The sequence below is a fragment of the Pipistrellus kuhlii genome, unplaced genomic scaffold, assembly GCF_014108245.1.
Source record: "Pipistrellus kuhlii isolate mPipKuh1 unplaced genomic scaffold, mPipKuh1.p scaffold_m20_p_3, whole genome shotgun sequence".
In the NCBI taxonomy this organism is placed as follows: Eukaryota; Metazoa; Chordata; class Mammalia; order Chiroptera; family Vespertilionidae; genus Pipistrellus; species Pipistrellus kuhlii.
In genome coordinates, this window is record NW_023425529.1 from 41,777,367 (window position 1) to 41,800,959 (window position 23,593).

At 46.2% G+C, this 23,593-nt stretch overlaps 2 protein-coding genes across 2 annotated transcripts in view; both read right to left on the reverse strand.

The window, feature by feature from the left end:
* Positions 1–1,824, reverse strand: part of KMT2D (lysine methyltransferase 2D) — a 40,088-nt gene extending 38,264 nt beyond the window's left edge. The window contains exon 1 of the mRNA XM_045587940.1: positions 1,656–1,824. The gene's annotated coding sequence lies outside the window, so the exon portion shown is untranslated. The remainder of the gene's footprint in view (positions 1–1,655) is intronic.
* Positions 1,825–5,538: 3,714 nt separating this feature from the next.
* Positions 5,539–10,278, reverse strand: RHEBL1 (RHEB like 1). Its single transcript, XM_036458656.2, has 8 exons — positions 9,941–10,278; positions 9,261–9,332; positions 8,598–8,665; positions 8,241–8,323; positions 7,867–7,923; positions 7,617–7,664; positions 6,705–6,786; positions 5,539–6,541 (listed from the first exon to the last, which is right to left on the reverse strand). Exons 1-8 carry the CDS (start codon positions 9,990–9,992, stop codon positions 6,452–6,454), a joined length of 552 nt encoding a protein of 183 aa, XP_036314549.1. The 5' UTR covers positions 9,993–10,278; the 3' UTR covers positions 5,539–6,451.
* Between the last annotated feature and the right edge of the window lie 13,315 nt (positions 10,279–23,593).

The window sequence follows — 23,593 nt, forward strand, 5'->3', positions numbered from 1 at the left end:
GCTGAAGCGGGCTCTTGAGTGAACAACTTCTGTAGGACTCAGGACTTCCTGGTTCCCAACCTGAGAATCAAACCACACCTCTCCCCACCCTCATTTTGGGGTGACCCTCTAGGAAGAATCCAAATAGCAACACTAGTCCTGTAGACCCTCTAGACCAGCGGTCGCCAAGCTTTCGGACATCACACGAACCACCAGTGGTCCGCTGACCACCGGTTGGCGACCTCTGCTCTAGACAGCCCCTGGGTCATCCTGGGGTAATCCACAGCTAACAGGGAGAGGCCCCTCCTAAGGAAGTTCATTGAGGACAGACAACAGGAGGCAGGGGCAGAGAGCATGGGTGACAGCTAACCTCACTCTACCACCCCTGTGCCACTTCCCACCTTGGGGTTAATATCCAGAAATCTTTCAAGGGCAAAAATCCCTATTTTCTCTTTCCCAAGATCAGGCTCAAAGAGATCTAGCCCAGGATGTATGTTTCAGGGGGTGGAATGAAGGAGTAAAACACACCAGCCAAATCCCTGCTGGGCAGCATGACAGCTGTGAGAAGGGCTGTCCCAGCCCAGGGCCAGAGGCATGAGGCTCATGCTGCACTCTTCCTGCACTCACATGTACACCCCTTCTTCTCAGTACCTTCGGACAGGTTTGGAAACACTAGCTTCTGCAGAAACAGCTCTGCAGAGCATTTCTCCTCCAAAGAGATACACCCCTCTATTCTGTAGGATTGTGACAGGAGCAGAGGGCCAGTTAACATTCCCTGATCAAAAAGGGTTGGAGAGGCTGGCCTGGGCCTGCAGGATTGGCCAAGGACTTATGAGCAACCAGCTCGCCACACCAGGTCCTGAGAAAGCGGGGCACAAAAGCCATTTTTTGCAGCCCACATTCCCAGGGAACAAATCTCCACTGCCTCCTCCATAATCCTCTAGAGATTATGTCCATCCTGAGAGGAGGGGAGGCAAACCAGGCTAAGACAGCACTAGGCCTCGCTGCGGTCACTTTGCCAGGCAGGGGTACTTTAAAGTTGACCAGCAAGGCCAGACTGCCCCCAGCCCCACCTCCTTCTTGCACCAGCCACCCCCTTCAACACACTAGTCAGTTTCCACACACTCTTCCCCGGTCCACAGTCAAATAAGGCCTGGTGAAGGATCTAGGCTTCCTTGAGTCTCCCAGAGACTGCTCCGAGTACCCCGATGGGCAAGAACAACCTTAAAGTCCAGCCTGGCAGTAAGTCTGACGGCAGTGGCACCCTCCCCACCCTCCCAAGTTATTCTGTTCCCTAGGCCCACAGGGAACCCTAAGGGAGAAGCAGTAGTTGATGAGGTTTGGTGCTGGCATCGGGGCCTGGGTCCTACTTTAGTCGAGCTCCCCCAACACAAAAATAAACAGGCAGTGAGGCGATCTGGCCAGGTTTTTCTAAAACTCCCGTGGTTCCCTGAACGCCCCAGTCTTGAACGAGGCACACCCCAAGACACCAGGCCTCACTCAGTTCTGCCTCAGCCACTGGCTCAGGTTCCCTTGACAGACCCTGCCAAAAAGAACCCTCCTCGGCCCTGGCACCCCTTCCTCCAACCTAAAGGCCAGCTCCGGCCAAGACAGTCCATCTGGCCGTGCCCCCAGTCCAACCCTTTCTGGGCCTCGGCCGGACGGACTTCACTCACCTCTTCACAGGGCGATCCAGAAATCCTCATCCGAGAACATGGCCAGAGCCCGGGCCGCTCCCCGACCTCCAACCGCCAGAGCGATCACAGCCGCCCCCCGCACGGGGGGGCCTAGGGTGGCCAAGAACGGTAAATCCAGGTCGGAGTGGCCACCCTCCCCTCCAAAAAAGAAAAAAAAAAAAAAAAGCAAAAAAAAAAAAAAAAAAAAAAAGCAAGAAGCCAAAGACCGGTTCTGTGCTTCAGGTCCCAGCAGTTTAGGTTTCCATGGACAGCCCGAGGGCGGCGAATCCCGAGCGGACACAAAGAGAGCACCGGCGGCGGCTTTGATCTCGGGGGCGCAGGCTCCGCATCCGCGGCGTCGGGCGGCCTCTCAGTCCTCGGGCCGGGCCAGCGCCCCGGCCGCCGGCGCCGGGCTCGGGCTGGACGTCGAGGCTCTCCAGATGGAACGTCGAGGCGCCTCCCCAGCGGCCCGGAAGGAGCGCCGCGCCGCCCCGCGCCGGCCCGGAGGGCACGGGAGCCCCTCGCCGGAGCCCGGAGCCCCTCTCCCCGCCGCCCGGGCCGGCGCCCCGGGGCCGCGCGAGCTACGGCGACGCGGGGCCGGCGGGGCCGCGGGGCTGGACCTGACACACACCCAGCGACCCCGAGCGCTTGTCCTCGGCGGCTCCGAGCCCCCCACCCTCGGCTCCCCCCCGGGGAAGGGAGGAGGGTAGGTGGGCGAGGAAGAGGAAGGGGCGGGCGGTGCGAGCCCTCTGCCCGCTCTCCACCGGCCGCTCCAGGCCCTGCGCTCGCCTCCCTTCCCCTCGGGCCTCCGGAGCTGCCCCGCCCCCGGCCTGGCCGGCTCTGATCTCGGCGACACTCCCTCGACCCCCGGCTGGCTGTGGTCGCGGGGGGCCTAGAGGTGTACGGCCCAACCCCGGCTCCCGGCGCCGGGGGGTCAGGAAACTGAGCGGAAAGTGGGGAACGAGGCAGCCATTTGCAACCGGAGAGGAAAGTAGTGCAGCGCGGCGCCGCTCCGCCTCCCCCCCTCCGCCTCCTGCTCGGCCGGTAGGGTGGTTCCTGCGATGGGGCTATTTCCCGGCCCGAGGTCTCGGCAGCGGTCGTGGAGATTCCGGAAGCCTCCGGCGCAAGACCTAGGGGGGGCCCTTGTGCCTGGGGGACCCCACTCGGGAAGGGGAGAAAGGAGAAGATTGGCCCTATTTTGTGTTGGAGCGGAGCAGCGGAGGGATACGGCCCTGTCGGGAGGAAAGGCTGTGACTCTGCAGTTCTACGCACACTCCGCGGGATCCCTCCGCCGCGCGTTAACCCCGACGGCGCCGGGCGGCAGCCGGGGAGACACGTGGGAATGAAGCCCCCCTCCTCGGCGCCCGGGCCCCGGGACTGCCTCCTTCGCTGCCCGGATCGGGAAGCTAGGACTTCTGTCACTTTCTAATTCCGTTCCCGTGGAGTTCTAGGTCCCCCGAAACTCCAACCGCCCCATTGCATTAACCAGAAGCGATCTTTCCTAGGAGGGGGTGGGGGGGGACAGAAGAAGAGCCAGGAGATTGGCCGCTGCTCTGCATCTTGGGAACTGGAGTCCGCAAATGGAGAAAGTGAGGCACGGCGCCTGGCGCTGCAAAGGGTGGCTTTTTGCCACGTTCGGGGACCCAGAAAAAGCGGAACGAGTCCTTGCTTCTGACTCTCAAAACCCCTCGTGAGGAAAATAAGACTGTCAGTAACCCCCCCCCCCCCCCTTACCACACACACCTCCCCCACCAAAACATAAATGTAGTTCCCTTCCTTTCCCTGGTGCCCCGACCTCCAGGCTTTTTGGATCTTCAGGGCCTGTGTCTCTCCCCCCCACCCCCCACGCTTAATTTATTTATTTTTTTAAGTAAACTAGAGGGGCTATACCTTGGATCCTGGGTGCTACCTGTTTGGAGTACTGTTTGCAGATCCCAAACACTCTGCAGACCACTCTTCTCCCCCCCTTCTCCCCCCCTCCATAAGTCTAGATGAGGAATGGAATGCCTTTTCTGTCTTAGCTGTACCCAAGGGATGGTCAGGAGACAAATTCATTATGTACTAGATACTTTATATATTCTTAGTTATGCATTACGTGGATTATGTCTGTATTACAGGTGAAGAGACAGGGTAAAATTGTCCAACAAACCACATCTAGTGGGAAGTAGAGCCATGAGTAAACAATGGCCATGTTTTTCCTAGGATTGAGGATATATATTAAGGAAGATGTGGAGAAAGAGGCAGGCAAACCAGGTGCAGGGCCAATTCTGTGGGAAAGGATTTACAGTGCTACCCAATAGAACTTTGTGCAATGATGGAAATGCATTTTAACTACACTAATATGCACTATAGGTACACTAATATAACTTGGCCACATGTAGCTATTGAACACTTTGAAATGGAGGTGGTACAACTGAGGAACTTTTTAATTTAAATACTAAATTAAACTTAAAAACCCATGTGTGACTTGTGGCTTCCATATTGAAGAGTGCAGGAGATCTAAATCCCTACTGGCCAGAGTCATAGAAGGGATCAGGACTAAGAGTGCCCTGTGCTAGCCACATAGCATCTGTGCCCTGCACTGACCATGCAGGTCTATTTCAGCAAAAAGTTCCAGCAGTAATCCCACAACCATCCCAGCTATAGTGGACTATATAAATCAAGACAAAAGCTGAGAAATGGCACACACACCCCTACTCTCTGCACCCAAAGGCAGGGAGGTAGACTCTACCAGAAAGACCTCCAACAACAAAATAGCTACCATTTCATAAAGGCTTATTATATATGAGAAGCTGTGTTAAGCATTCCATATATCACCTGTTTAATTCTCACATCAACCTATGAAGGTTTGACTATACTTCATAAATGAGAATTTGAGGCTCACAGAGCTGAAGCAAGATTACTCAACTAAGTGGAAGAGTAATTATTCCAGCCCAGCCATTCACCACTATTCTTTACTTCTATCCAGTCTTGAAGTTGACCAATACACTTCTAGAAACCCTCAGGCAAAAGCCTATACCAAACCTCCTGGAAATGGCAGCAGGAAGGCAGGTGCCTGTAATGAGTGTTCCAGGTGAGATGTGCAATAGGACCTAATTTAATGTAAGGAGAGAGGGCGATGACAACCCTAAATAGACTTCTAAGTCATTAAGATTGCTCTTTGCAGTATGCTTCTTCCAACAGCCCTTATTTCTTTTTAGATTTTGGATCAGAGGTGCAAAGCAGTTGTCAGGGTTTCTAGAAACCAGCATGACAATTATCCCCAACTATAAGTCCAACTAGCCTAGAGCCAAGCACTAGCAAGATCACAGCTAAAAATCACAACTAGATTTTGTCCATCCTCCCCAACTAATAATACCTCAGTCTCCCCCAGTTGGCAGAAGTTTATGCCCTCCTGTGAAGGATGCCATTTAGGTAATTCCTTGGAGGAGATATACAGCCAATTAAGCCCTAAGGCTGGTGGGAAGTAGGGGGTAGGCACAGAAACTGTATATATATAGGACCAAACCTTCTTAGCTGAAATATATCCATCGTCCTATTGAGGTGGTGGGCCAATAAGGACAGAAGCAATAGCCTTGATGCCTAAAAACAGAGCACAAGCCGAAACCGGTTTGGCTCAGTGGTAGAGCGTCGGTCTGCGGACTGAAAGGTCCCAGGTTCGATTCTGGTCAGGGGCATGTACCTTGGTTGCGGGCACATCCCCGGTAGGGGGTGTGCAAGAGGCAGCTGGTCGATGTTTCTCTCTCATCAGCGTTTCTAGCTCTCTCTCTCCCTTCCTCTCTGTAAAAAGTCAATAAAATATATTTTAAAAAATAATAATAAAATAAAATAAAAACAGAGCACAATTTCAAAGATGTGAAAGGCATCAAAAGGTCACCAAAGGTATGGAAATAGTAAAGAAAATCTGTTTTAAAGAAAGGCAACTATAGACAAGGGGTTACAGGAGGATGGATACACACCAGAGGCATTATTTCTTACTTTACTCAATTCTCTTAGAAATACCAAATCTTCACAAAAGTTTAGTCCCTGCCTCTATACTCATTCTTGATTCTTACATCATTAGGAAGGAGGGGATTCCTTCCTCTTCCCCAAACCCTACCTTTTCTCAGAGTTCTAGCAAATGCCAAGGCCCATGAGAGAAGCTAGGTCCGTTGTGGCAGGTGGCCACTAGAGGGTACTGTTTCTGTAGTTACAAACTTGGATGGGTGTGGCAGCCCAATGGTACCTGTAAAGGAAGTCTTAGGGCAATTGTCCTGAATGAGTGAGAAGTAAGGAATAGGACAAGGTAGGAGGAAAGAAATTAGCCCGGAATCCTCACCAAAGACCACAGTCATCAATCCTTGGAAAATGAGATACTGGCGCTGTGTTCTCCCATATACAGAGAAGTCAACTACAAAAAGATTTCTCAGTTTATTTGCATATATACATTGTCACCCCAAGGAACTAGCTCCACTTCTAGAGTCCCTAACTCCCTTCACCCAGCCAACATCCCAAACCTACATAGGAGACTGGGTCCTGAATACCCAGGACTCATATCGCAACCCTGCAGGTTATAAGAATTCATTTAGCAAAAACAGAGGCCAGTGCCCATTAGACATCCTTGCCCCTTTTGTAAACATTGACAACCAGGCCACTGGAGCCTGGGGAAAGTGTGCAAACGTGAGGGTACCATACTGTGTGCCCAGAGGGCCAGGACACAGCTGGCAACCATACCCGTGAAGTCCTGAGGACCTGCCCCCCTGTGGCCTGGCAAGTGGCAGGGGAAGAATCCAGGCAGCTACCCCATGCTTGAGGGTTCACATGAGACTGCAGCGGCGCTCTTGCCCGTAGGAATTCTCCACACGGGCAATCTCCTGGATGACTTTGGTGAAGATGCCTTGAGTCAGCTGCATGGGATAGAGATTCAGGACAAAAAAAGTTAGTTCATTGCCAATAGTACCACCCAGCTCTGAGGTGAATACCCCCCTCTCCACCATCCCCACCACCAAGCACTTCAGTAGGAAAAAATACCGCCACCCCCACCATCTTCCTAATTTTCAGATCCATCACCTGATTCTCTCGAGCTGATGATTCCATGAATGTCGCACCCCATGACTCTGCCAGTTTCTTCCCTTCAATTGCCTGGACCTCCCTGGAAGCAAATTTGGGGCATGAAGATGGAAGATAGCAATGTCCCCATGTTCTCTACAAAATCTTTTCTTTTTTAAATTAAAAAAGATAAATATACAGAGAGAGGAAGAGGGAGAGACAGAAACATCAATGATAAGAGAGAATCATTGATTGGCTGCCTCCTGCACACCCCCTATTGAGGATCAAGCCCGCAAACTGGGTATGTGCCCTTGACTGGAACTGAACCTGGGACCCTTCAGTCTGCAGGCCAACACTCTGTCCACTGAGCCAAACCAGCTAGAGCTTTTTTTTTTAATCCTCACCTGAAGTTATTTTTTTCATAGACTTTTAGAGAGAGTAGAAGAGAGGGAGGAAGGGGGAGGGGAGTAAAGAGAAAGAAACTGATGAGAGACACGTGAGGCACATGGATTGGTGGCTTCCTGCACCTGCCCTGACTGGCAGGGATTAAACCAAGGTACATGCCTTTCACTGAGAATCAAACCCACAACCCTTGGGTCCAAAAGCCGATACTCTAATAACTGAGCAATACTGGCCAGGACTGCAAAATCTTTATAAAATCTAGATTTTTTTTCTAACCCATCCCACTTCCAATATTTAGAAAGAGGGTTGGGGAAGGAGAAAATATAAGTAAAACGAAGAAGCCTGGAACTAAGGCTTGAAATATGAAATTAAAACTTTTGAAAACTGAAGTGTTATGTCCTAACCTTTAAGTTAGAAACAAAAAGAGGTGAAATGACTTGGTTCAAGTCAGTGGCAGAGCCAGAACCAGAGCTTGATTGATTTCTAGCCCAGCTTACTTTCCATCATCTTGAGCTTCAGAGATTACCATACCTGTCTGGAGAGAGATCTGCCTTGTTCCCCACTAGCACCACCGGCAGCCTATGAGGAAACAATAGTTACCACAGGATCCCCTCCAACCACCCATGAACCCCAACCTCCTTCACATCAGGGCTGGACAACTCCCCATCAGACCAGACAGGATCTCGTCCCAGCCTCCTCTCTAACTTAAACCAGAATTCCCTTCTGCTCTCTCCCATGCTGCAGTATCCACATTGTGTCTCTATTCCCTAGGTCCACTTACCGAGTTTTCCCATGGCCTTCATGTAACTTTTGGTACAGATTCTCAATGACGTGGAAGCTTTAAAAACAAGAAATGGAGCTATCAGACTGCGGAATCTCCGAAGGAAGGCGGGGAAGGTGGGTGGGAAGAGATTAACCAAAGAACTTGTATGCATATATGTATAATCCATGGACAAAGACAACAGGGTGGTGAAGGCCTGGGGAGGGGGGTTGGAAGTGGGTTAGATAGGTCAATGGGGGGAAGGGGAGGACATATGTAGTACTTTCAATAAGGATTTAAGTAAAAAAAAAAAAAAGAAAAAGAAAAAGAAAAAAGAAATGAGCCATAACCCTCAGATCCTCAAAAGTCCCCTACTCCCAACCTTGGTCACTTACCTATGCAGAGAGGTGACAGAATACACAAGCACATAACCATGGACCCCAATGATGAATGAATAGGGCAGAATGCTGTACTCATCCTGATAAGAAAAAGAAATATCAATACCTAGATCCATAATACTCAGATGACAAAGGTTGGTGGACTGTATCCTGGTACCCTCCCTGGGGGACTCCCTATTCCAGTCACTTTTATTCAACAAGTATTTATTGAGTAGCTCCAACAAGTTCTACCCACTACCAGATGCTAAAATGCTTTTCTTTAAATACTAATTTATGAATGAAACACAGAGGTTACCAGATTTCATCTCTCGGGACTGAACTACCACATTTAAATACCCTACCCCAAACTAGTACCTGCCCTGCTGTGTCCACCAGGTGTAGGTGAAACTCGTCTTTGCCAAGAGTCACTATCTTGCTGTAAGCTGTAAAGAAAAGAAAACTTAACTGTGAGGTGCTTTGTATGGCTAGCAATGTATACCCCCACACATTTTTTAAAATATATTTTATTGATTTTCCACAGAGAGGAAGGGAGAGGGATAGAGAGTTAGAAACATCGATGAGAGAGAAACATCAACCAGTTGCCTCTTGCAAACACCCTTCTGGGAATGTGCCCGCAACCAATGTACATGCCCTTGACCAGAATCGAACCTGGGACCCTTCAGTCCGCAGGCTGAAGCTCTATCCACTGAGCCAAATCGGTTTTAGCACCCCCATACATTTTTAATCCCGGGGGGAGACACAGATGGACTAGGTCCAGGGAGTTCTCCAGGAAACTGGAGAGAAAATATTAAGATTTTTATTGTTTACATCTGCACCATTCTGGACTCAGCATCTTGCAAAATCCATACTCTGGCTCCACTCATAGAAAGGACTGCTAGAGAAGAGATTAGATTTAATGCCTAATCAAATAATACAATTAAATTATTCCTTGGCGTCAGGGTAATCCCATATTATAGAGCTGGGTGGGGCACCCAAGCCCTCCCTTACTGCCCAACCCCCAGGGAGAAGTTCACTCACTATTATCCACTGTAGGATCATAGGCTTCCAAGAACTCGCCCTCCACAAATTGATGTGCCAAAGATGTCTTTCCTGTAGAAAGCAGTGGTAGTATACAATTAGCTATCCACATTCACACCCTCTGTCCTTTTGAGCTGTAGCCCAAGAATAAAGGGGACCCCAAATGAGCACCCTAGTCAGTGAATGCCCCATGCAATACTTGCCCTTAGCCTACCCTCAACCCTCCTTTCTCCCTGGATCTCTGCACCTAGGCCACCGGATGCATTCAGTAGCTCTGCAGGAAGCCTTTTCTGCGTCCTTTCCCCACCCCATCCCTGGGAATTTCCGAGATTCCTTAGGATCAAGTCTGTCCCTCACCCGGACACCTGCGACTTACCCAACACAGACCACGCCCTGCCATCAAACGCTGATCCCCATCCCTACCCCCAAGACTAATGCTGGAGATCACGCCGGTATTCCTACAGCCAAGTCCACATTAACCCTTCTATATTCCGCTTCCTGCAGCTCTCCACACACTATAACCACCCCCAGGCTTTCCTCCAATATCCTTTCAATCCTCGCTCTACATCTCCATTCTAACGATGCCACCATTCCTCCCTTAGTCGCGTTCCCGCGGCAGCGCGCCTCCTCTGGCCACAAAGCAGCGGTGCGTCCATGCTCTCCCCAGGGCGGAGACTCACCTACAGAGCGGTACCCGAGGATGACCACCTTGCGATAGCGGACCAGCGGCATGGCAGGGGTCGGCCCCGAAGGGCTTGCAGAACTGCGGGCTGGGAAAGCCCTAAGAAGAGGAGGTCACAGTGAAGACAGATGCAGCCACTGGCTCAGAAAAGCTCTCTAGAAGGTGCAAGGGCCAGGCTAGAGAGAAACCAAAACAAGCGCCGCGCCCGGAGCTCGCCACGTGATCACAACACAGCAAGACTAAAGCGAGGGAGAGGCGCGCCGGGAGAACTAGTATGCCGCGTCGCGCCGGGCTCCGCCCCCCAGACCGCTTCCTATTGGTCTATTAGAAAACATTGGGGCGGGGCCACCAGCGGGAGGAAAGGGTGGGCCTCACGTGTAGCGGGAGAACCGGGAGCTGCGCGTGCGCAGACTGGAGCCGGTTCATTCATAAAGAAACAGAAAGGAACCCAGGGTCCTAGAGGTGTTTGCGTATTTGCGACTTAGCAAAAGTGGCTGCAAAGAATCATGGATAAAACACATCCATTGTGGCTGGCCTGGAATTTCTGATCAAAAGATTATAGGACTTCCTTTTGCAAGATATCTGAGGTCCTTGAATAGGAACAAAAGGCCAAACTTCTAATATATTCCCTCTGCTTCCCCCAGCCTTCTGCCCCAGACTTTTATTGTCAAGTTTCCACTTTCTCCCGGGATCTAACTTCGGAACTGCAATTATTACTCTTGGGAGAATTGTTAGAATTTATGGCCAGGTCGTTCGAGGATTCTTTGTCATCATCATAATCAACATTTATTTATTCAACAAATAGCTATTAAGCATATACTATATGTTCCAGGCATTGCTCTAGCTTTGGGGATAGAGTGATGAATATGACAAACAAGTTTTCTGTGCTCATGAAACAAAACCTAGTTGGACCTAGTTGGGTCCCAGCTGGTTTGGCTCAGTGGATAGAGCATCAACCTGCAGACTGAAAGGTCCTGGGTTCCATCCCAGTCAAGGGCACATGCCCAGGTTGGGCTTGGCCCCCAGTTGGAGGCAGCCAATCAATGATTTTCTCTCATCATTAATATTTCTATCTCAACCTTTCCCTTTCTCTCTGGAATAGATAAAAATATATAATAATAAAATGTTATGTATTTTAAAAACATAGTTGGGAAGAGGCAAAGATATAATAAACAAGGAAACATTAAGTAATATTATGATAAGTGCTGTAAAAGGTAGTGTAATAAGAAATGACCATTTTAGACCAGTGATACTTTTTAAAATATATTTTTATTGATTTCAGAGAGGAAGGGAGAAGGAGAGAGAGATAGAAACATCAATGATGAGAGAGAATCACTGATCAGCTGCCTCCTGCACACTCAATCTGGGGATTAAGCCCACTACCCGGGAATGTGCCCTGACCCAAGGAATTGAACCGTGACCTGGTTCATAGGTGAATGTTCAACTACTGAGCCATGCCAGCCCAGCAGGCTAGTGATACCTCTGCTCAAAGGAAGCCTAGTTTAAACTCAGGTCTGAATGACAATAAGAAGCTTGCTAACACAAGATTTCCACAGAAGAGTCCATTACTGTTCTGCCTGCCACTAAAACAGCGATCATTCTTTTCTCTTTTAAAAATATGTTTGTATTGGCTCTCCCTCCAGGGAGCATACCCATGCCTTTTCCTTCCCTCTCTATTTCCCTTTCTCTTCCCCTTCCCCCGATTCCTCCTCCCAAGGCACCATCAGCTTCTTACTCCAGGGGCCCTTCCTTTACCTCTAGAACTTGTTTCCTAAGCCTATTTCTCCTGGGAATTATTTTTTCTATCTCTGTAATTTATTTAAAAAATGTTCTCTTACAGTTTGGGTCTTGTTCTGAATTCTTTCCTAGCCAGAACTATGTACCAAGGTTGCTGAACTCAGGTTTGGTCTGACCCCACCTGTCAGGCACATGGTGCCTTTCCCACTGCCTACCACATATTTGGTGCTGCATGACTCTGATTGTTTCATCACTGGCGCTGTGAAGCACAAATATGGGAACTCCAAGTGTGAACCAAAGGAATCAGCACAAAAGATCTGAGCACCACCAGTGGCTCAGTGGATAGAGCGTCAGCCTATGGACTGAAAGGTCCTGGGTTCAATTCCAGTCAAGGGCATGTACCTTGGTTTTGGGCACATCCCCAGTATGGGGTGTGCCAGAGGCAGCTGATCGATTATTCTCTCTCATCAATGTTTCTAACTCTCTATCCCTCTCTCTTCCTCTCTGTAAAAAATCAATAAAATATATATATATTTTTTAAATCTGCGCACCAATGTCACCTCCTTGGAGAGTCCTTGTCTGACCACCTTGTTAAATAGCAGTTGCATCTCTCAGTCCAAGAGTTGCATGGATGAAAATTCTGCTACATGAGATATCTGATATTTTACTGCCTAAGTTTTCTTCTAGGGTTTTCATGGCTTCATGACTTATATTTAAGTTTTTTTTAATCCATTTTGAGTTTATTCTTCTGTATGGTGTAAGTTGGTCGTCTAGTTTCATCTTCTGCATAACACCTTACACCTGTCAGAATGGCTATCATAAATAAATCAACAGACAAGTGCTGGTGAGGATATGGAGAAAAGGGAACACTAGTTCACTACTGGTAGGAATGCAGACTGGTGCAGACACTACAGAAAACAGTATGGAGTTTCTTCAAAAAATTAAAAATGGACTGCCACCCAGCCGTCATGGCTCAGTGGCTGAGCATCAACCTGTGAATCAGGAGGTCATTGTTCAATACTGGTCAGGATACATGTCTGGGATGTGGGCTTAATCCCCAGTAGGGGGTGTGCAGGAGGTAATCGAGTAATGATTCTCTCTTATTACTGATGTTTCTCTCTCCTCTCCTTCTCTGAAATCAATAAAAATATGATTTTTTAAAAATGGAATTGCTGTTTAACCCAGTGATCCCACTTCTTGGAATATATCCTAAAAACTCCGAAACACCAATTGGAAAGAATGTATGCACCCCTATATTCATAGCAGCGCTATTTACAATAGCTAAGATTTGGAAATAACCCAAGTGCCCATCAGTAGATGAATAAATAAAAAACTGTGGTACATTTACACAATGGAATATCATGCAGCTGTTAAAAAAAAAAAAAAAGAAAAAAAAAAGAAAAAAGAATCTCTTACTCTTTGAGACAGCATGGGTATATCTGGAAACTATTATGCTAAGTGAAATAAGCCAATCACAGAAAGACAAAGACAAATATCACATGATCTCACTTATTTGTGGGAGTTAATGAACAAAATGAATTGACCAACAAAGTAAAACCTGAGGCATGGAAGCATGGAACAGACTGACATATTGGGGGGTGGGGAACAAGAAGAGATAAACCAAAAAACATATATTTATATGCATAGCCCATGGACACAGACAATAATGTGGTAAAGGCCTTGGGGGTAGGGGCTGGGTGGAGGAGATTAAAGGAAGGTAAATAGGGGAAGGAGGAAAGAAGGGAGGGGATGGAAGGGAAAGGGAGGAGTGGGGATGGAAGGGAAAGGAAGGGGAGGGGAGGGGAGGGGAGGGGAAGAGAGGAGAGAGGATGGAAGGAAAGGGAGGGGAAGGGAGGGGAGGGGAAGGGAGAGGAGGGGAGGGGAGGGGAGAGGAGGGGAGGGGGAGGGAGGGGAGGGCAGGGGAGGGGAGGGGAGGGGAAGGGAGAGGAGGGGAGGGGAGGGGAGAGGAGGGGAGGGAAGGAGAGGGGAAGGAAGACCAGCTAAACTAAAGCAGATGAAGCCTAAGAGGATGCCAGGGACCGGACCATATAAAGGAGTTTGGGCTAATTATAGTATCTAGAAAGCTATTGATGATGTTTAAGTTGGGGCAAGACATAATCTGAATTTTGTTTCTAAAAATCTCCCTCACTGCCAAAACTGGTTTGGCTCAGTGAATAGAGCGTCTGCCTTCGGACTGAAAAGTCCCAGGTTAAATTTCAGTCAAGGGCACGTACCTTGGTTTCAGACACATATCTACCCGTGTTTCCCCGAAAATAAGACATCCTCCGAAAATAAGACCTACTTTCAGGTTTCTTTCTGAGTGAAATATAAGGCATCCACCAAAAATAAGGCCCCCCCAGGCTAAACATGAGAGATTTGGTCCACTGATTCTGAAAGAAATGGAGTCACAAAAAATTCACCAGGAAATTCAGGAATTGGATTGTTATGATGATGTTCCAGAAGATGGTGACATGATTGTCATTGAATAAATGAGTAAATTCTTGATACTGTAGGATTCACAGTTTGTCTGGTTTGTGTTGACAACTACCATACTACCGTACCATACACAGGTAATAAATTTCCTTTATTTTCATTTAACAATAAATGTGTACCGTATTCTTCTTCATGGAAAAATAAGACATCCCCTGAAAATAAGACCTAGCACATCTTTGGGAGCAAAAATTAATATAAGACACTGTCTTATTTTCTTTCTTTTTTAAAAAAAAATATATTTTATTGATTTTGTACAGAGAGGAAGGGAGAGAGATAGAGAGTTAGAAACATCGATGAGAGAGAGTCATCAATCAGCTGCCTCTTGCACACCCCCTACTGGGAATATGCCCAAGGTATATGCCCGCAACCAAGGTACAGGCCCTTGACCAGAATTGAACCCGGGACCCTTCAGTCCTCAAGCCGATGCTCTATCCATGGAGCCAAACCGGTTTTGGCAAGACACTGTCTTATTTTAGGGGAAACAGGGTAGCAGGGAGTGTGCAGGAGGCAGCTGATCAATGTTTCTCTCTCATCGATGTTTCTAGCTCTCTGTCCCTCTCTCTTCCTCTCTGTAAAAAAATCAAAATATATTTTTTTAAATTTTAAGTATAACTGTAATGAGAAAAAAACATAAGACATTAAATTGGCTAGCGAGTAACTTGGGGTATGACATTCTTTTTTTATGTGATATCCTAGAACTTTTGAGAAGGTGACATTTTTACCTGAGACTTGAATGATGGGTAGCTATTATCTTACAGATGTGGAAACTGAGACTTAGTCATATGGGTAGCACACAGAAGTTATTTCTTTTCGAACCTGGGACCTTTCAGTCTGCAGACTGACACTCTACCACTGAGCCAAACTGATTTTGGCTCAAAAAGCCATTTCTTAATCTGGCCTCAGAAAGGAACCCAAATACCTTTTCTACTGGGTAAAAGAAGTTTCTTACAAATCAGCAATTTTAGGTTGGATAATTGGTCCTGAATGAGGTTGGTAGTGATACCAGATTGAGTCTTAAGCACTGTAAGATAGAAGAACTGGATTCAATTAAATTCCATAAAAATGTATCTATCTCCACCCTGGCTAGTGTGGCTAGTCCTTTAGTGCATCAGCCGGCATACCAGAGGGTCTCAAGTTCAATTCCCATCAAGGGCATGTACCTGGGTTACAGGTTTGATCCCTGGCCCTTTGGTGCAGGAGGCAACCAATTGACCTATCTCTCTCATTTCTTTCTCTCTCTCTCTTCTCTCTCTCTCTCTCTCTCTCTCTCTCTCTCTCTTCCATCCTTTCTAAAAATCAGTTAAAAAAAAAAAAAGATCCTCTGCTGAGGATTAAAAAAACAAAAATTTGTATTCATCTCCTACTTTGTTCCAGGCACTCTGACTATGTGTTGCATACTAGGGATGTAAAGATAAGTAAAAGATGCCTTATATACTGTTTGTTTTTCTACTTTTTTCCACCCAAATTTGTCTCCAAGAGGCAGACCTTGGTCCCTGAATCACTAATGGTATATAATGTAACTTAGGTAATACACAAACTTTTTAAAAATATATACTTTAAAAAAATATGTTTTTATTGATTTTTAGAGAGAAAGGAAGGGAGAGGGAGAGAGAGATAGAAACATCAATTAGAGCCAAAACCGGTTTGGTTCAGTGGATAGAGCATTGGCCTGTGGACTGAAAGGTCCCAGGTTCGATTCCGGTCAAGGGCATGTACCTTGGTTGCGGGCACATCCCCAGTAAGGGTTGTGCAAGAGGCAGCTGATCAATGATTCTCTCTCATTGATGTTTCTAGCTCTCTATCTCTCTCCCTTCCTCTCTGAAAAAAATCAATAAAATATATTTTTTTAAAAAGGAAAAGAATCTGGATGTGTTGAGTTAGTATAGCGCTGGGGTGTTGATCTGTGAGTGCCTTGGGTGGGGCCTGGATGAGGCTGGTTGACCTATTTGGAAATGTCTTTTGTGTGAAGTGTATCATTGGGCATGTGGAGGTATTATTGATATGAGAAAATGCTAAGTAACAGATTTACTATCTGAAAAGGGATTTACTATCGGGGAAAGGGAGGGAGGAAGAGACTGAACATAAACTGTGCACCTATGGATGAGGACAATGGGGGATGGGGAGGGGGTAGAGGGTGGGGTATGACATTGGTGGAGGGGGGAAGAAATGAGGGTGGAAACCTGGTGGAGGGGGGAAGAAATGAGGAACCTTTGTAATAATATGAACAATAAAGATTGATTTAAAAAAAAAAAAAGAAAGAAAAAAAGAAACATCAATGAGAGAGAAACATCATTGAGCAGCTGCTTACTGCACACCCCATACTGGGGATGGAGCCCACAACTTGGACATGTGCCCTGACTAGGAATCGAACTGGTGACCTCTTAATTCATGATTCGATGCTCAACCACTAAGCCACACTCGCCGGGCATTATGTATTATACTTGTAATGTATGGTAGGAAAAACAATAGCTGTAATGCCAAAACTTTGAGTTTATAAATATTCTTACTTAGAAGAGTCTAAAGTTGGTAGTAAGAAACATCAGTTGAGCCCAAACTGGTTTGGCTCAGTGGATGGAGCGTCAGCCTGTGGACTGAAAGATCCCAGGTTCGATTCCAGTCCAGGGCATGTGGTTGCGGGCACATTCCCAGTAGGGGGTGTGCAAGAGGCAGCTGATCAATGATTCTCTCTCATCGATGTTTCTAACTCTCTATCCCTTTCTCTTCCTCCGTAAAAAATCAATATATATATATATATATGAAACATCAGTTGAACTAGAGAAAAATATAAAATAATTTATAATTTTATGGATGGAAAGGGACCATGGACATAATCATGGAAAAACAAAGTTTGGGAAACACTGCAATAAGCAATGGAACTTTTGCTGTTTCCTTGAGGGCTTGGGGGGAGGGCTGTACCATGAGGAGAACTGTGCTTTGTAAGGATCACACCGGTAGCCTTGTGGATAAGGATGTACAGAGAGAGGTTGGGGCTGGAGGCAGCAAGACCTAAATGAAGCCAATACCCATGAGGAGAAAGATGAGGGCCCGGACCAGGGTAATAACAGAGAGGATGGTGAGGACTTATATGAAGGGCATTCCAGACAGAAGTTATGAAATTGATGACCTGATTAAAGGGGATAAAGTAAGGAAAGGTGGCAAGATCATTTACAGAATTAGAGGACATGGGAAGAAGAACAGGAATTTTTTAGGGGGGGGGTAATGAGGAAAGAATTGAATTAATGTATTTATTTTTGACACAGGGACTTTGGGCACTTCTCACATGTCAGTGGGTCGATAAAGGATATGTGTTTCTAGGCACAGCACAGAAACATAACCAGGATACACATACAGGCATCTTCTTGCATATTCAATATGCCTGCTTGTCCCCTTACTCCTACACTTACTCTTGACTTCTGTTAGCATGTAATATGGTAAACACCAACCCAATTTAGGAAAATGGGAAGTACTTAGCTCCTCCTCAGGGGATCTTGCTCAATCCAGAAACCGCAACCAACAATATACAAAATAATTGAGTTATAACTTATTAGAGCTGGAGGATCTTGGTGGTCATCTGTATTGTTATTCTCAAACTTGAAGACGCATCAGAGTCACCTGGGTGACTTGATAATGCAAAGACTGCTGGGCTCTGCACTGAAGTTTTTGATTCAGTGTGTCTGAGCAGGATCTAAGAATTTGCATTTTAAACAGGTTTCCAGGTGATACTGAGGTTGCTGGTCTGGAGACTACACTTTGAAAATCACTGATGTTAGCACAACTTCTCCAAAATACAGTCTGGGAAACTGCAGCCTAGAAAAGTTATTGTTATTATTATTATTATTATTATTTTAATCCTCACCTGAGGATATGTTTTCTTGTTAATTTTAGAGAGAGGGAGGGAAAGAGCGAGATAAACATAAATGTGAGAGAGAAATATTGATCAGTTGCCTCCTGTAGGTGCCCCAAATGGGGGTCAAATCCACAACCTGGGCATGTGCCCTGATCAGGAATCGAACAGTGATCTCCTAGTTCGTAGGTCAAAGCTCAACCACTGAGCCACGCCTGCCAAATACTTACTTTGTACAACTGTTGTAAAAGGTAAATCTGATATCCCTATCACTATATTATGAAACAGTTGGTACTCATTAAGTTGAAGCCATCATAATAATTATCATTACTAATTAAAAAGTGAATTCAGCCGAAACCGGTTTGGCTCAGTGGTAGAGGGTTGGTCTGCAGACTGAAAGGTCCCAGGTTCGATTCCAGTCAGGGGCATGTATGTTGGATGCGGGCACATCCCCAGTAGGGGGTGTGCAGGAGGCGGCTGGTGGATGTTTCTCTCTCATCCACGTTTCTAGCTCTCTATCTCTCTCCCTTCCTCTCTGTGGAAAATCAATAAAATATATTTTAAAAAATAAAATAAAAAGTGAATTCATAGTTTGGCCAGACGAAGGCAGATGGTCTGACCCCCTCCCTGGACACCACTGAAAATGATGGTCCTGGGAAGAGCACTCAGTGTAGCCAACTTGGGAACTGGACTGGTTTATAACACCTCCAAATGCTCATGTGCTAGAGAAGTCTTGCCATAATTTATGAGCTCCTGATCTGGGTCCTACCATGCCAACGTATTCATTGCTTTCTCTTCATCAACAAGAATGCCAATGTCCTCTGCCTAGGGCATTTTCTTTTCCGAAGAGGTACCAGATCATTGCCCAATGCACAAACATTCAGGATAAAAGGAAAGGAGTCTCTCTGTGGGGTATTTTAGCCAGGTCATATGGAGCCCGAAGAACCATTCCTGGCCCTCCAGTGACCACTTTGGGCACCGCCCTCCCCAAGATAATTCTGGACACACAATTCTGATCGACTGAGTTGCCCATTTGCCACATTCTACTTGGGGTTAATAGGTTGATGTTGGCTGATCCTTTACTCTCCTGTGTTAGATATATTATCAAGTAGATAAAGCTGAAAGAAATATTTTTTTCCTTTTTACTGTTTACTTCCTCCTTCCTTCAATCACCATTATGTCCTTTCAAGCCTACAAATATAAATATTTCCTGAAACTGTGTCCCCCCCCCCATAATCCTCACCCAGAATATGGTTTTTATAAATTGAATTTGTTAACGCAAACAATAACATTAAAACAATAACATTGAAACCTGTAAGGAATTTTTGTGAGTTTATTTGAGTCAAACTGTTGACATATACCGAGAAGCAGAACCTCAAGAAATTGAGATAATACTCTGGAGAATGGCGGGTTATATTTGCATTAATACATTGCAATCAAAGGAGGGATGTAGGTGGTTTACATGAAATTCATTGATGATATATTAAGGAGGTGGAATAAAGCAAAGTGGGGGGGACATGGTGGGGGCAACCCCTGGGATTGGATAAAAAGTAAAATGGTGGACACATACTTAGGTGGGTGCAGGAACAATTAACAAGATAATGAAGGAATTTGTGGTATCTGTCCTGAAGCCCCAGGCACATTTGTTTGTGCCCCAGGGGCTCCAGAAAAAGGGAAGTTAGTTACAAATTACCCAGACATTTCTTTCTTTCTTTTAATTGATTTTTTACAGAGAGGGATAGAGAGCTAGAAACATCAATGAGAGAATCATCAATCAGCTGCCTCTTGCACACCCCCTACTGGGGATATGCCTACAACCAAGGTACATGCCCTTGACCAGAATCAAACCTGAGACCTTTGAGTCTGCAGGCCGACACTCTATTCACTGAGCCAAGCCGGTTTTGGCTACCCAGACATTTCAAGGGTATGTTATCATTGATGCACAAAGACAGATAGGCTCAGTTAAGGTAAAGGTTGACCCTGACAGTGAAAATACCAGCCTAGGACATAACTGCCCACCATAACTGCTTTTTTTTAAATTTAATTTTATTGATTTTTTTACAGAGAGGAAGGGAGAGGGAGAGAGAGAAACATCGATGAGAGAGAAACACCAATCAGCTGCCTCTGGCACACCCCCTACTGGGGATGTGCCCACAACCAAGGTACATGCCCTTGACTGGAATTGAACACTGGACTCTTCAGTCCTCAGGCCAATGCTCTATCCACAGAGCCAAACCAGTCAGGGCAACTGCTTTTAGTTAAAGTTTAATTTCAGACCATCCTTTGTGGTTACTTTAGGTCTCTGAGTTTGCAAGACTGCCATGCAGGCCTCCCTTGAGCTTGACAGGTCAGGATGTAGCCCTTTTCATCCACAAGTTTTAAAGAGAGAGAGGAAAGCCCTAGCCCGTTTGGCTCAGTGGATAGAGCACTGGCCCACAGACTGACGGGTCCCGGGTTTAATTCTGGTCAAGGGCATGTACCTTGATTGCAGGGCCCTAATACAGAGCATTCAGGAGGGAGCTGATCAATGTTTCTTTCTCATCAATGTTTCTATTTCTCTATCCCTCTCCCTTCCTCTCTCTCTAAAAATCAATAAACACATTTACATAAATAGAGGAAGGGAGAGAGAGGGGAAAAAAATGTAGGTTGGAAATAAAGAGGTGCTCTGAGATTTAGACAAAGGTACAAGGCAGTTCCTCCCAGTACTTGCTACTGCTTAGTAAATATTTCTTAAAGGGAGGGAGTCAACTTTCTGGACCTGGGAGGAACTGCCTTGTACCTTTGTCTAAATCTCAGAGCACCTCCTTATTTCCAACCTCTTAGAAGCACCTCTTTGTAGCCTCTGGCATTTCTTACAGTGATTTCCTCAAGGTCACACAGCTGGTGCAGAAGCGCCAAATAGAACATATAGCCCTATTGTTCTTAACTGTCAATCATAGTTGAGCGAGAAGCAATCACAGTTTAAAAATGACAACCACTAGTATGATGCTTGATCCTCCCTCAACCCTCCCACCAAGTTTCTAGGTCTTGGGATAGAGAGTCTTTCAAAGATAAAAGAAATCCACCTCCTCACCCCCCCCCCCCCAAAGAAGTCCCTTCATCTTTAGATGATTCTAATGGTTATCAAAAATCAGACATTTCAAAGCATAGTCTATCCTAGGCAGTTTATCGAAGGATAGAGAGAATGAGAGAAAGGAGGCTCTGTGTGTGTGAGAAACCCACAACCTCCTTGTGGTGGCCCTGAGGTGATTTGAGCCAGCTGCCTCCAAGAGAAAAGGAAGGTGGGTGACTTTGGCTTCAGCTGAGTTCAGGGAGAGATTCATAACATATAGCCTCAAATATTCTACGAGATACCATGGCCTAGCCAGGGACTAGAACAAGGAAGGGATGTGTGTGGAGGAAATGAGATTAATCTCAGCTCACATGTTGGGTAGAATCCCAGCTGCTGCAGCTGCTGTGGGCTTAACCAGCTGTTCTCTGGGCAGCTGCAATACTCAGCCCAGATCTGGCTCTCAGGGTGGCAGCTCTGACTCAGGTTAGGGCCATCAGCTCCAATCTAAGCCAAGACGCTACTGAAAGAATCGCTGGAAAGCAAGAGAGAATTAAAAAAAGAAAAAGAAAAAAAAAAGTCCTCAATTTCAAGGACCTTTGTTTGGACACCATGCAGTATGAAATCAGACAACTGAGTTCTTAGGATATGTAGTCCCAAAGAGAAAAGTTGAGAGATGGTTTGGGTTTCAAAGAGAAGCAAAGCCAGAGCTAGAGATATCACCTTCAATTCTGTTCCTATCTTCTCCTGTCCTGCTTAATTATCCCTACACTGTCCCCCACCATCTGTCCCCACGTTCTGGGTGGGGACGGGGCCTTTCCTATTTGTAATCAGAACTAGCGACATTCACATGCTCAGATAAGGATCAGCTTACTGAGGGATAAAGACAATCCAAAAAGGCTGCCCACTGGCCAATCTCCTTTTTCACATGTAAGTTTGACTTTTTCCCCCCTTCCTCACCTGCCTCAAATCCTACAGTTGCTTTTCATCTTCAGGACAAAACTGAAAATCCTTGAAGTACATCACATATCTCTCTCTCTCATATACTAACCTTGTCAATGCTCCTCAGATCCACTTTACCCTTGCTCCCCAACTCCAGGCCTTCGCACACACTGTTCCCTCTGCTTGAACAACTCTTGCCCATATTTTAGGTCTCAGTTTAAATGTCACTTCTCATCTCTTCCATCACACTCAGCAACCTCACACTCAGCAACCTCCTAACCACCAGATGAACTCTAATAGCTGTGCTTGACTTGACTGTCTTATCCCTATGGAACAGCATGTTTGGCACATTATAGGAACTCAGTGAGACCTTATTAAAGATAGCCCCCCTCTCATGGGAGAGGTTCATTTGTATACATATAGGTATGTCAAGTCATATTTAGAGACAATAATAGGGAGAGGAGGGCTTGAATGTGCTAATTAGCCACAAAATCCTCCATAGGGAAATATCCTGACCGGCCATAGCTGCCTTCCCATAGAGAACTTCCTCTGTCTCCCAGTCAGAGAAGAAAGCTTCCCCTAATATATAGCAGGGACTACAAAAGCACAGTCAGGAGTAAACATGTCTAGGAGGGTCTAGGTCACAAACACTCATTATTCAAGCAGTGTTGATTATTTTCACTAAGACCCTGTCTTAGCACTGGACTCTCCTGACTTCAAACATTTCTGGAATCTTGCATTATTAGTCTGCTAGGGCTGCCATACAAAATACCATAAACTGGTGGCTTAGACATCAAATATATATTTTCTCACAGTTTTGGAGGCTAGGAAAGTTTAAGATCAAGGCTCCAGCCAGTTTGGTTCTGGTGAGAGCTCTCTTCCTGGTCTACAGACAACCACTTTCTCACTATTGTCCTGGCATGGCCTTTCCTGTGTGCATGTGAAAGAGAAAGCAAGCTCTTCTTTTAAGGACATTATTCCCATCAGACCAGGACACCACTGTTATAACCTCATTTGACCTTAATTGCTTCTTAGAGGCCCCATTACCAAATACAGCCACATAGGCATTAGAGTTTCAACATAATTTGGGGAGCACCTATACATGAAGTCCATAACAAAGCTCAAGTCCCCTCTTTAAAAATATATATATATATATAGATAGATTTTTTTACAGTGAGGAAGGGAGAGGGACAAAGAGTTAGAAACATTGATGAGAGAGAACCATCGACCAGCTGCCTCCTGCACACTGGGGATGTGCCCACAGCCAAGGTACACGCCCTTGACCGGAATCGAACCTGGGATCTTTCAGTCCATAGGCCAACAATCTATCCACCGAGCCAAACCAGGTTTCGGCTCAAGTCCCCTCTTTTTTTAATTCGAAAAGAGCTGAGAGTCTTCTTATGGTTTCTGTGTTGGTGTACCAGCCTGCGTGTATTCCTGCCAGAAACCTGTACCTATGTATATATTTCCTTACCTGGTAGCTAGGTAGATTTAGTTAGGGAAGCTAGCTATCCAGGCAGGAGGAAGAAGAGACAATGAAAATGAGAGAAGTAACTGTGAGAAAGCTAGGACGTATTAGTGACTTA

Coding starts and splice junctions, on each gene's coding strand:
- RHEBL1 (XM_036458656.2), bottom strand. CDS start 9,992: ATGCCGCTGGTCCGCTATCGCAAGGTGGTCATCCTCGGGTACCGCTCT. Junction 8,666..9,260: donor TGATCCTACAGTGGATAATA/GTGAGTGAACTT, acceptor TTTTCTTTACAG/CTTACAGCAAGATAGTGACT. Junction 6,787..7,616: donor GCAGATCTCTCTCCAGACAG/GTATGGTAATCT, acceptor ATTTGCTTCCAG/GGAGGTCCAGGCAATTGAAG.